The 12,428-nt window shown below is 31.3% G+C and overlaps 1 protein-coding gene across 1 annotated transcript; it reads right to left on the bottom strand.

Moving 5' to 3' along the window:
• Positions 1 to 2,945: 2,945 nt before the first annotated feature.
• On the bottom strand, positions 2,946 to 11,103 carry PHO1 (phosphate 1). Its single transcript, XM_079012375.1, has 15 exons — positions 10,672 to 11,103; positions 9,831 to 9,935; positions 9,469 to 9,709; positions 8,497 to 8,842; positions 8,071 to 8,119; positions 7,909 to 7,980; positions 5,317 to 5,446; positions 5,079 to 5,199; positions 4,671 to 4,920; positions 4,481 to 4,585; positions 4,339 to 4,383; positions 4,086 to 4,238; positions 3,698 to 3,976; positions 3,467 to 3,603; positions 2,946 to 3,366 (listed from the first exon to the last, which is right to left on the bottom strand). Exons 1-15 carry the CDS (start codon positions 10,906 to 10,908, stop codon positions 3,276 to 3,278), a joined length of 2,361 nt encoding a protein of 786 aa, XP_078868501.1. The 5' UTR covers positions 10,909 to 11,103; the 3' UTR covers positions 2,946 to 3,275.
• Between the last annotated feature and the right edge of the window lie 1,325 nt (positions 11,104 to 12,428).

The following is a 12,428-nucleotide window of genomic DNA, read 5'->3' on the forward strand; positions in this document are numbered from 1 at the left end:
GTGATACATCAACCAAACCAATGGACTTGGATTAAAGATGTTTTTAGAGTATGTTAGTTATGGATGTATGGATGTTTGTTTTTCCGTTTGTAACATGATATTAATGAATGTATGGATGTTTGTTTTCTGTTTGTAACATGAATGTTAGTTTCTTTACTTTAAAACATAACATGAATCTTTTTTTTTATAATTCTAATTCCAATGCAATTCCATATAACAATGGACTTGAATTAGAACAATGTACTTCCATATAAGGTTATAATGGGAACTTCACATTTGGTACATTACATTACAAACCATACTTCAAGGGGAAATTTAAGTCCTGCAACATATGACCTTCACATTTGGTACATTTCATTACAAACCATAACATCATATGCAAAGCAAAATAAAGGTTAAAATAGGAATTAGATTTCATTTCATTCATCCATTAAAACTAAGGTTATTGACTTAACAACCCCCCCCCCCCCCCCCAAAAAAAAAAAAAAAATTGGGTTCTAAACACCATTACAGCCTCAATGGGCACCATTGTTCAAAACAACCAACAACGCATAACCTAATACACACACACACACACACACACACACACACACATATATATATATATATATATATATATATACTAGCAGATGATGAAATTAGACAAAAAGACATAACCTTCGACAACCCTGATAACCCAAAAGAGACTAATCGCCATCGTGCTACCTACGAACTAAACTACACCCACCAAAATCCCCATACACTGCATTCGACGCAAACACGAACCACAATCAACGACATCACTGCAACTCCAACAACACCCATCATTGTCACTTTCCTTTTCAAGTTGCGTATCTCCTCCCTAAGATCTCCAAGTTGTCGACGCATCTCATCTCGCATTTCCTCAATCTGCACTTGGGTTTCCATGGCATGTAGTTCGTAATCAGTTGGTAAGTTTAGTTCCGAAGCTCTGAAACCACCATAGGAGAAGCTTTGTTCTGAGGCCATCTTCTTGATTTATACATGGGAAAAAATCAAAGTCGATGATGTGAATGTTACGGATTAAGGTAACAAACTGGTGGGGAAGACGGATTTAGGGGAAGACGGTTTATAAGGGGACCATTAGCAATGACTTGGCAATTCTTGGGGACCAAAATTTCAACAGTAATATTCCACGGTGGTGTGCATGTCACGAAAACAGGGGATAAACCTTTTAAAATTGGTAAAGGGATGTAATTAAACGGTAAAATGAAAGTATATTTCTTTAATGTGCAAAAAAAAAGTTTGGGGACCTTTTAAAACAAACACAAAAAGTTTGATGGGCTAATATGACATTTGCCCAATAACATATCAGCTTGTTTTTCATAGAAAACGCAATTAAAAAAACCACCTTATATGTCATAATTTACACAAGAATGTGCCAAAGAGGCGTAGATAATGCTCAAAAGATCAGACCAATACAATTACCAGTGTCTCACGTGTGCGTCGCTAGAGTGAACTATGGGTAATGGTGGGCGTTGGCTTCTGTTGTGTGGATCGCCGGTGTTCGGAGGACGTGTCGCAAGAACATGTTGAGCGTCAGCTTTTGTTATGAGTGTCGCCAAAGTCTGGTATATATGTTATTATCACATGCATTGTGCATTGTTGTAGGCACGCTTCTAAATTTGAGAGAGAAACCAAAAACGATGGACGGGTATGATAGGAATTAGGGTTAGATGTTTTTCTGGAGCCTTTTTTTTATTTTGACCAACTCTAACAATTGAATTATTTTGACTTTCTATTGACCGCCAAGCTTGCCGTTGACCGAAATTGACAAATTTCTGCCAGGCACCTATAATCATCATCGGTTGCTGAACACCAAGAGATTAATCCACAATAATCAAATTCCAAGGTCGATTTCTACAATACTCCAAAAAAAAAAACAAATGAAGGCCAGAAACACCAAAAATACAACTAAACATACAACATATAGGTCAAGTTGAGGCTTGGTGTATCAGATCCATACAATTCAAACAAACAATTATTTTGAACTTGGATTACAACTTTTAGATTAAATTTATAATCATATAGTTGAAAAAAATAGACGTACCATTGTTTCAATGATCTCACATGCAAGAGATTATCCAATTAATAATTTCTGAAAATTCACTTGAATTAATAATTCAAAATTTAACAATTAAAACAACAAATAAGGTGATAAACAATTTTGTAAAACCATCATATTTGCATGAATTGAGGCAGATGCATAAAAATGTAGTTCCATGTTCAGCTAGTCTTATGCAAAAAAATTAAATCAACCATAGAAAGGTAAAATACACTTACATTCTTAGCATCCAAAAGAGAATCCCTTTGATGTAGTCTCAACCAAATATTAGATTAACAATACTTGACAACCTTGGATCATCTAACTACTAAAATAGTACATGATTAAGGCTTCTGCTTCTCCGACGTGAGACATAAAGATAAGGGACGTTATGTGTAAATGAGGTTGTTCGGGATTTTAGAGATGGACAGACTATTGATTTTTCTAATGTTTTTCACATGGGATCATCATGAGAATCTGCTTTTAAGGCCTTCTATTTATTGGGATATGTTTTAAACCCTTAACAAACAATTACTTAGTCATTAAGTAATTATCCTTAAGTATGGTAATTCTCTTATTTTCATATTCTTAAGCTTAAACCCCTTTAATTCTACAAGTTTCATTTAATTAATTAAACACTTCAGTAATTAACAAACTAGATTTTTATCATCCTTCTCCAGTCAATATTGCTTATATCACTCTGACATTAATAATAATATTACAAATTGTTGTAACTTTGACCATTATTTCCAACAATGTTATATACATATTTACAACCAAATTATCTATGATAGTCATAAAGGTTGTAAATCTATCAATATTTTTCTAATGAACATGAACATAAATCCATTGGCAGTTATGACGACTAATTAATTGAGTGCAATGGGAGAATATCTTGTAAGTTTTATTCATTCACAAAGAAGATTTAATTTCTTGAAAAATGAAGATCAGTCAAAGGTGAAATTATAATGATTGATACAATAGAGCGGTTAAAAAAGTTTTTCCTTCTTGATGCTTCATCATATCATATTGATAGCCTTACGAGATGCTACCTTAGTTACTTTGATATGATTTTTGATGACTCTGATTCACATTGTCCCAACCACACCATCCATGACACTATAGAACATAATTTGATACCCCCACAATATCTAGTTTTGCTCTTTAGGTACACTTGATAGGAGAAGTTGTACATGGACATAAACCAATGTTCTCAACCATCAGAATCTGTCTCACGAAATGGTAAAGGAACATTTTTCACTGCTCTAAACTTGCCAACATTATTCAAGTGCTCATTTTCCAACCTGTATCAAATTATAAAGGATAAATACATGATACTTTTCAACCATCTATACCTTAATTAAAAAATACTACTAACTATATACAAAATGCATATGTTATTACCTATAGTAATTCCAATGCCCACGACGAATCACTTCTAAAGAAGCAAGAGAAAACTCAAGCAAGCGTGATTCAAACAATCCAACTTTGAATTGTAGCACTGTTTCCAACCAAGCAACCCTTAGAACAAAATTCAAGGCCTACACATAAATGGAGATTTTGGTATTTCATGTTATGCAATTGTCAAAACGTAAAATTTTAAAAACTCTTGAAACTTAATGATATAAAACTCACAATGGCTATGTAGTAGAAACCTTTATTCTTTAGAACAAGTTCATCTCTAAGCCATATGTTTTTTGACTTGGAATTAAGAAGTCCCCAATCCTTCACAAAGTCCCAATATAGTTGGTATACGGTGGCAATCAAGGAAGTCACCAAAACAATTATCAACCACAATTGTGTTTCCTGTCTTGCATAAGTTAAGCGTGCTCCAGCTGCTATCATGGCTGACACATACTTACCTAAGTTAGCCAAGTGGTTAACATCACACTCATCAAACCATCTCCTCGCACACTGTATATATATAATTTCATACATAAAACATTATCCTTGTTAGAGGTATTATAAAGTGACAATCAAAATATTTGGTCATTTATTAAAGATGTAATACATATGTATCTACCTGCATAGCACGCCAATAGTATGGAGCAAAAGAGATTACATAAGCAAGCTCTCGATATAACTTCCCTGATTTACAAGTATGATAATGATGTGTTTTAAAACTTCCGGCAAGGAAGTAACATGCTGTTGATTCCATGTGCCTCAATAATGGGATCTGCAATAGAAAGAAAAAAAATACATATACCAACTTTATCACCAGATAATGTAAGGTAATGATGCTAGAACATATATGGGAACCTTGGAAGAAAAATTACCTGACTAGTAAGTTGATCTGCCATGAAGAAATCCATCATCAGAACCTATGTTTTCCATAAAAATAAAAACCATTACCTAGTGTTATAAAGATTTATTTTATTTTCCATATTTTAGGTAATGATTTGGGTAACCTAGGAGTACCTTGTACAAAGGAGAACATATTATGTTGCGAATGACTCTAAGGAAGCAATAGCGGGTTGGAAGGTAGAAGATGTTCAATGGACATACAAGCAACCCAATGAAAATCTAAATATCAAATCAAAGTTAAGAATAAGCATTAAAATCTTTCAAAAAATTTAACTGATGTAACTAGTTAAGGTAATAATATTACCAAGAAAAGAATGCCCGGAATGGCGTCAATTTCAGTAGGAGAAAATCCATTTGAAATCAAAATGAGATGTAGTACCATAGCAGAAACCACAGTTGTCATCATACATGTGCAAATAAGAAATGCATCTTTATACTTGAGTGTTGTACCAGCTTGGAATTCGAAAATGAAGTTGTAATTAATCCTTGTAGCTTTCCATGTGAAAAGGTTGCACCCATACATAAACAAATGCAAGCTCAACAATGCAAACATGCTGCATTTATATATAACCAAGGCAAACAAGATTAATGGAAAAGTTGAATTCATAAATTTACTTATTTGGTGTGTGTGTGTGTGTTTTTGTGTGTGTGTATATATATATATATATATATATATATATATATATAATTGAAAAGTTTATACATTAAATACCTGAAAACAGGATATATAGTTTCAACATAATCGGTTTCTGTACCACGGGAGAACATACCACTAATATGTGCCAATATTGCATATACACAGAATAAGGTTACAAAACTACCCGTAAAGAGTCCTGTTGCAACAAAAAAAAACTATTATATGGTTTTCTTGTTTGATGTTGTCATATTAATTTTTTCCTTATTTTCTAATTATTATAACAAAGATACTCAGTAAGGGGTATAATATATACCAACAAAGAAAGTGACCATGTGAGAGCTTTTTTGTTGGCGAGGCTTCAAAAATTTCATGGCCTTTTTTCTGTCATCCTTGGCAAAGTGCTTAGTGAAAGAAGATTCCACCTCATCCGTTAATTTTACCACCTAAAATTTATAATTCTTCATTTTAAGTGGTATATCCATAAGACTTTGAAATCAATAGTGATTAACGGATTGTCATATTATCATTTTATTTTTCATACAATTATTATCATTTTTTCTTTAGAATGCTTAAAATATACAAATGATTAATTATCAACACATCTATTTTACACTTAAAAATATTTCATTTACACTTAAAAATATTTCATTTTTTTCAATTGAATAGTTCGATGGCTCTTGAAATCCACATTAATTTTTAAGGTCAACATAAAATCCTAACTAAGTTTAATCAATTAAATGTCAAGTAATTAAGCATTCCATCTAAATCAATTATTTATTAAACTACTTGTGGGCGCTTTAACAATACAAACTAGTTTAAAAAACCAACACAAATGATTAAAAACATGTAGATTGCTTATTATGAATTTATTTGTCCACAAGTATTATAAGTTTTTCTTAAACAGTAAGGCTATCTTTAGCGTGCTAGCTGAAAAGCTAGTTGTTAGTTGAAAGACTAGCTAATAGATGAAAAGTTAGCTGTTAAATAAAAAGCTAGTTGATAGCTGAAAAACTAACTGATAAAAAATAATGTTTGACAAAACTAGCTGAAAAGCTAGCTGAAATATATAAAATTACATAAAAGGACATGTAGGAGTATGTGTTTCTATAATTAATTAAGGGGTGTATTTGGAAAATATTAAAAAAGCTTATAAAAAACTAGTCTAAGTAGCTTTTCAAAAAGCTAGCTTATAAGCTACTTTTTGGTTTACAAAACACGACAACATAAAAAAGCTCGAAAAATAAGTTAGCATATCATCTAGCTGTGGTGCACCAAACACACCCTAAACATGACAAGAACATTTTGAATTATGAAGAAAAACAAGCAACGCATGAGTGGTACTTTAACCGGAAAAGTAAAATGGCAAATAAAGAATTTAAAGTCATTTATACATGTAAGGATTAATTAGCTTTATACATGATCAGATACATAGGATATGTTTGGCGTGTCACATCTAGCTGATAAATTAGCTTATTTTCAAGTTTTTTTTTATATTGTCGTGTTTGGTAAACCAAAAAGTAGCTTATAAGCTAGCTTATAAAAGATAGCTTATAAGCTAGCGTTTTGAAAAGCTACTTAGACAATGTTTGGCATACTAGGTGAAAAATTGGCTGTTAATGAAAAGCTAGCTGTTAAATAAATAACTAGCTGATAGCTGAATAGCTAGCTGATAAAAAATAACGTTTGGTAAAACTAGCTAAAAAGCTAGTTGAAATATATAAAATTACATAAAAGGGCATGTAAGGATATATATTTCTATAATTAATTAAGGGGTGTATTTAGAAAATTTTAAAAAAGCTCTTAAAAAGCTAGTCTAAGTAGTTTTTCAAAAAGTTAGCTTATAAGCTACTTTTTGGCTTACTAAACACGACAACATAAAAAAACTCAAAAAATAAGCTAGCTTATCAGCTAGCTGTGGCGTGCTAAACATAACCTTAGACTAGTTTTTTAGAAGCTTTTTAAAAAAATTTCAAATATATCCCTTAATTAATTATAGAAACAAATACTTTTAAATGTCATTTTATTTAATTTTATATATTTCATCTAGTTTACCAAACATTATTTTTTATCAGTTAATTTTCCAGCTATCAGCTACCTTTCAACTAACAACTAGTTTTTCAGTTAGTAAGCCAAACATAGCCTTAGATTGATTAGTATTTATCTTTTTACTTTTAGTTACCATATTGTAATGTAAATTCGACGACGTCTTTTCTTTAGCAAATAAAGATAGAAAAATTCGTTTTGTCCAATTCTCTAAGAGCATCTAAAATATTGGAGTTTTTTCACATAGTTTTTAAGGCTATTTTATCACCTCATCAACAACTTAAAAAAGTTAAGATACCTCAATAACTTCCATAATAAGAGATATTTTTTTTACATAACTTATTTATAGGACCCATTCATATTAACTTATACAATTATATTGTTTTTATACAAATTGGTTTATTTAGTAATGCTTTTGTATCAATGAGACCGACCATAATCACCAAAAAGCTATCACCAAGAGTTTCCAAAAGCAACTCCAACAGTAGAGAGAGAAAGCTTTTTCAAAATAAAACAACTTAGAAAATATCGTTATTATAAATTTTCTTATAACAAATCTTTTTTATAGCCGTTTTGGAGCTATGACTGTTTTATTTTTGCTACATTCTCGCTAGCCCATTGAATATTTTCGGGCCGTTCAAAAGAAAATTTTGTATAAGCGGATACCATCAACATATGGACATCTTTCTTAAGCGTATAAAAACTTGATACATTACTGTTACAAAAATTAAATAGTTATAAAAGATTGCTAAATAGTTATTTTTTTGTAATTAAACTAAAAAACGAGTTATTGTAACAAGCAATCTAATATTAAATTAAAAGTAACAGAGAAAAGAATATATATTGGTTTTACTTGATTTACCTTATCCGAACTAACGAAATAAGATCTTTTGACAGCTTTTAAATAAGTTGCCGAAGACTGTTGATTAGAAACCTGTTAAATAAAAAAAATAGTTAGAGTCATAATTGAATCAAAATTATTACGTCACAAAGTTTATTTCTTCCCATAAAGTTTACTGTTTACCTTGTCAAATTTCTTCAGTATTTTTACAAATGCCACCATATTTAGAGAGCTGCCAAAAATATTCATTTGATCAGAAAATCAACAGGCCTCTAATAAATAAAAATGTAAACCATTTAAAGTTACATTTTAAACGTAAAAAACCAGAGTTTATTAATTTAACAATGATGAATATATGTAAGTAGTTAATTTTGTAATTAGAAAAAAAAAAAAAAAAGATGCACAATATTAGTGGACACTCGCTAGAGGTGAAATCATAAGTTTGGTGTTAATTTGGCAAAAATTATAACTTTTTAGTGGGACATGTCCACCATCAATCTTTTTTTATTAGCTCACGATATATTAATCTTTTTCTATGTGTAGTATCATGACAAACATACTCAAGGTACACATTAATATTATAGCTAGATGCATTTATTTAATACATACCTATACGTTTTTAATAAACCAAGGCCTCTATAAAGTTCCACAAAAGCTCCTCTAATCATTTTTTCCGCGCATTGGATCTTCTTGCGATTGATGTAATCACTTGGTCCACCTTCTTTCTTAGGATTGTTTACTAGATCTTCCCAAAGCATCGATGTAACTGCTGTTATGGTTCTTGTAGGCGTAGTTGCCGGAATATCAATTCGCATGGCCATTTTTGGCTTTCCCTTTTTAGTTTTTCCTCTAGTTGCTGCACCAAGTAAGTTGATACCATTTTTTTCTAGAGCCGAAATCACATCATTTGTTTGTGTCCCCTCTCCATGGCTTTCTGCAAACTCAGTGGGTGTTTCTGCATGACAAATTTCAATTCATTTTGATCCGATACTAAAAGATAGAACAACATAGATTCATATTTAAGACACATCCTAATTTAAAGCAACCCCAACCATTCCACTAAAAATATCACTAAATTGGTGTATTTTTAACACCAATTTTCTTTTTACTCCAACCACACACTAAAAATTTACACTAAAAACGTTTTTTTATATTATAATATAGAATAAAATGATTATTAAAGTTGTAAAAGTTATAAAACTAACCCAAATAGTATTAAACAATTCAAAATTTTGTTTTTGTGTAATGAATAAAATTACACTAAATATAGACGCCACTATTCAATCTCATTATTTTTGTGTTGAGTTTAATGGTGCATTGAAACATATTTTCACGTTAAAACATTATTTTTGTGTATCGATATTAGTATTCAAATCTTGAATTTACATTTTGAGATATGATTCTTTCTTGAGTAAACAGTACTATAAAGTGCGCAGACCACTAATTATACACTTTAGTTAGGGAGATTAATTTATTAATTAATTATATAAGTTGTGATCATGTGTAGGATGGAGTATTCTTTTAGCTTCATGGATATTAAAAAAACCGATAATTAAGGAAGTTGAAGATGAGTTTGGTTACCGGAGTCAGAGGTGGGGCCAGACGAGTAAGAGCTGAGGAGTCCGGTGGAGCTTGGCGATCGTGCGAATTTAAACCGGCCTGAAGATTTTCTCCGGGAACCAAGAACTTGCTGGAGATCCAACAAGATTTGAAGCTGTTTATTCAACATTTCTCCTCTCTCAAGGAATTCGCTTTCTTTGTTGGTATAAAACTGGTTCACCTTTTCCAATTCCTCATCCAATTTCTCAAAGAACACCTTCACCTATACATGAATCGAATGATAATAATAACAAAATAAATTTTTTATTTGTGCGAAAACATAAATCATAAAACTAGAAAGGTTATAAATTAATTAACTTTACTTAATCTATTTGGTTAATTACCTCGTCTTCCTCAGAGTTCAAATGTTCAACGAGTTCAGTTTCATCATCTTCATCTTCATCTTTTTCTGACATTTCGTCACCTTGTTCGGAAAGCGTGTTTTTCACCTATACCATGCATGACACGTGGAATATGTAGTTATAGGCTTATAGCTACGATGGTAACTATCAATTCCTTGTTATTTCAGGAAACAAGTCATATAATTCATTTAGTTATATTTCAGGAAACACGTCATATAATGCATGACAGCCGTTTCTATTGGCTTTTAGTCCCCAAAATACTCAATTTCATGAAAATCAGGTCTTTGATGACGCCATCTCACCGCTACCTTTTATTAATTACTACAAGCACCACAATTTTAACAGGTATGTGTGTTTGTGTGTGTTTCAATAACTGATGTTATTATTGAAAACAAACACATAGACTTCAAGTGAAAAAAGTGGATGAAAATAATGGGTAAATAAAAAAAAGTAATAATGTTTTGCAAAAGATATCCTTGAAAAAAGTTAGTTAATGCTATCTATATGTATGACATAATGGAAAATGATTAAACTGAATAGACAACGAGATTTAATGCGTAACGTAACGAAATCCACAGCAGATTAATGCAAAAACATTTCATTCGATGGTAATCATGAATGATGACACGAAAACCATGATGAAGACATGCACCAAAAGTATTTTCTTTTGGAACTTCAACAGTACTAGATGTCAAGCACTAAAGTAGATTCACACATGTTTTTTTCAATTTTAACATTAATTTCAAATCTTAATTAATTAGCAAAAGCTTTATACCATCTTCCGATGGCTATTACATTTCCTTGTAAATAATAATTAAAATACCTGAAGAATCTGATCAGGTTGTTGATTGGTGGCATTAGATGTAAGACGACGAAAGAAAGAGCGAACAGGGTCGAATATTGATATCCCATAATCTTGACTACAAGTCGTTTGTGAAAGCTTCGATATCCTTGATAGTTTAACCTTCTTAACATGTTTCTTGAGCTGCCAATAATTCACAAAGGCATCTTTCCATTCAGGAATGAGTTGAGCTTCAAGCTCTTTAGAGAACTTCACCATTAATTCTTTCCGTACAACAATCTCCCTCTTGTGATGATCGAGAGAGAGAGAGAGAGAGAGAGAGAGAGAGTTACTCAATGGGGGATGAGTGGCTGGATGGGTGCTTATATAGATATATAGAACAGACAAAGATGTAGGTAGAAGACAGAAGGTTTAACAAGCAAAGATTTGAAAAGCTTCTATATATCTTCTCTCTCTTCTTTGATTTACTTCTTGATTCATGTTAATTAAAGGAGAAGGCAGATTCCACTTTCAATTTCATTTCCACCACCTTATTTTTCTTGTGTTCCATTATCATCCTTTTGGGTATTATTATATGAATTTCTTTCGTTGATTCTAGAATGGAGATTAGGCGACTTCAAGGATTGCTTGTTAAAAACTTTCACATCAAAACTTTTTAACCTTCTATTGATAGACAAACACTCACGAAGTTATTAACTTAATTTGCATCTTCTTTTGATTATAATTAAAAATTCAAAATCATATTTAATCATTGCCACATATGATATAAATGCTTGGTGTTAGTAGTGCACTTAAATTATAAATTAATAACGCATTTCTTCTACCACATTAATCTACCTTAAATAGTCATTTTATGAACGAAAGGTTAATATTGTTTTGTTTTTTAATAATTTTTCTATATAATTACGCGTATGCTTATTCTCATAAAATTATTTAAATCATGGACATGAACTAACACGACTACAAGTACAAGAAAATAATAAAAAGGAAACTAAAATAGAAGGGTTAAAAGAAATTATGTTCCTTAATTAAACGCATTAAAAAATTATACAGTATAAAAAAAAATAAAAAAAAAAAAGCAAAAAGCTAGATGATTTAAGGTGCTATGCAAGGATAAAGCCCGGGAGTCTAACAGATCATATTAATCATACATGTTTCACCCCTTCCTACACACCGATGTCATGCCACTCTTCATATTCAGGAAGCATTCTTTAGAACTGTGCTTCACCTTGAGACCAGCAAATAGACTTTCACAAACAGAATTAACGATTAAAAATTTGCCGCTCATAGACATTGATTTCCCAAAAATAGAAAAAGTTTTAGTATAAACACGCTTCTGATACATTAGCTGATAAAATAGCGGACAGTCTACAGTGCACAATGTCGCAATTTTTTTTTTCATATCACCAATATTATAACTTAGTATTATTTAAGGGCGTAAAAGTCGCTAGACGGTGCTATATCGGTCGGCTAGCAAGTACAGATTAATCGGCGACTAATTGTAGACCCTAAAATATCATAACCAAATAGGTTAATTTGATTAATACAACATTAATCAGTCATCAAATAGTTTCCATTAAGATAGATATTTTTCAAAGTGATAAAAATTTATCGACTTCTACAACTTCATTCATTGTCTAGGCAGAAATTAATTGTTAGACGCAATATAGTCGATTGAGTATTGGCTATGGACTAATTGAAGATTAATCGGGGTCAAGTCGAATTTTTACAAAACTATTATTATTTAAATTTGTACCTAATACGTGTGGGTAATTTTA

The sequence above is a fragment of the Lactuca serriola genome, chromosome 7, assembly GCF_051521515.1.
Source record: "Lactuca serriola cultivar US96UC23 chromosome 7, Lser_US96UC23_V15, whole genome shotgun sequence".
Lineage (NCBI taxonomy): Eukaryota > Viridiplantae > Streptophyta > Magnoliopsida > Asterales > Asteraceae > Lactuca > Lactuca serriola.

Bases quoted from the DNA above. Each gene is read 5' to 3' on its own strand.
- PHO1 (XM_079012375.1), bottom strand. From the start codon at position 10,908: ATGGTGAAGTTCTCTAAAGAGCTTGAAGCTCAACTCATTCCTGAATGG. The intron at 5,200-5,316 runs GTATATATTATA...TTGTTGCAACAG, and splicing joins CATGGTCACTTTCTTTGTTG to GACTCTTTACGGGTAGTTTT. The intron at 3,367-3,466 runs GTAATAACATAT...AATTTGATACAG, and splicing joins GGGCATTGGAATTACTATAG to GTTGGAAAATGAGCACTTGA.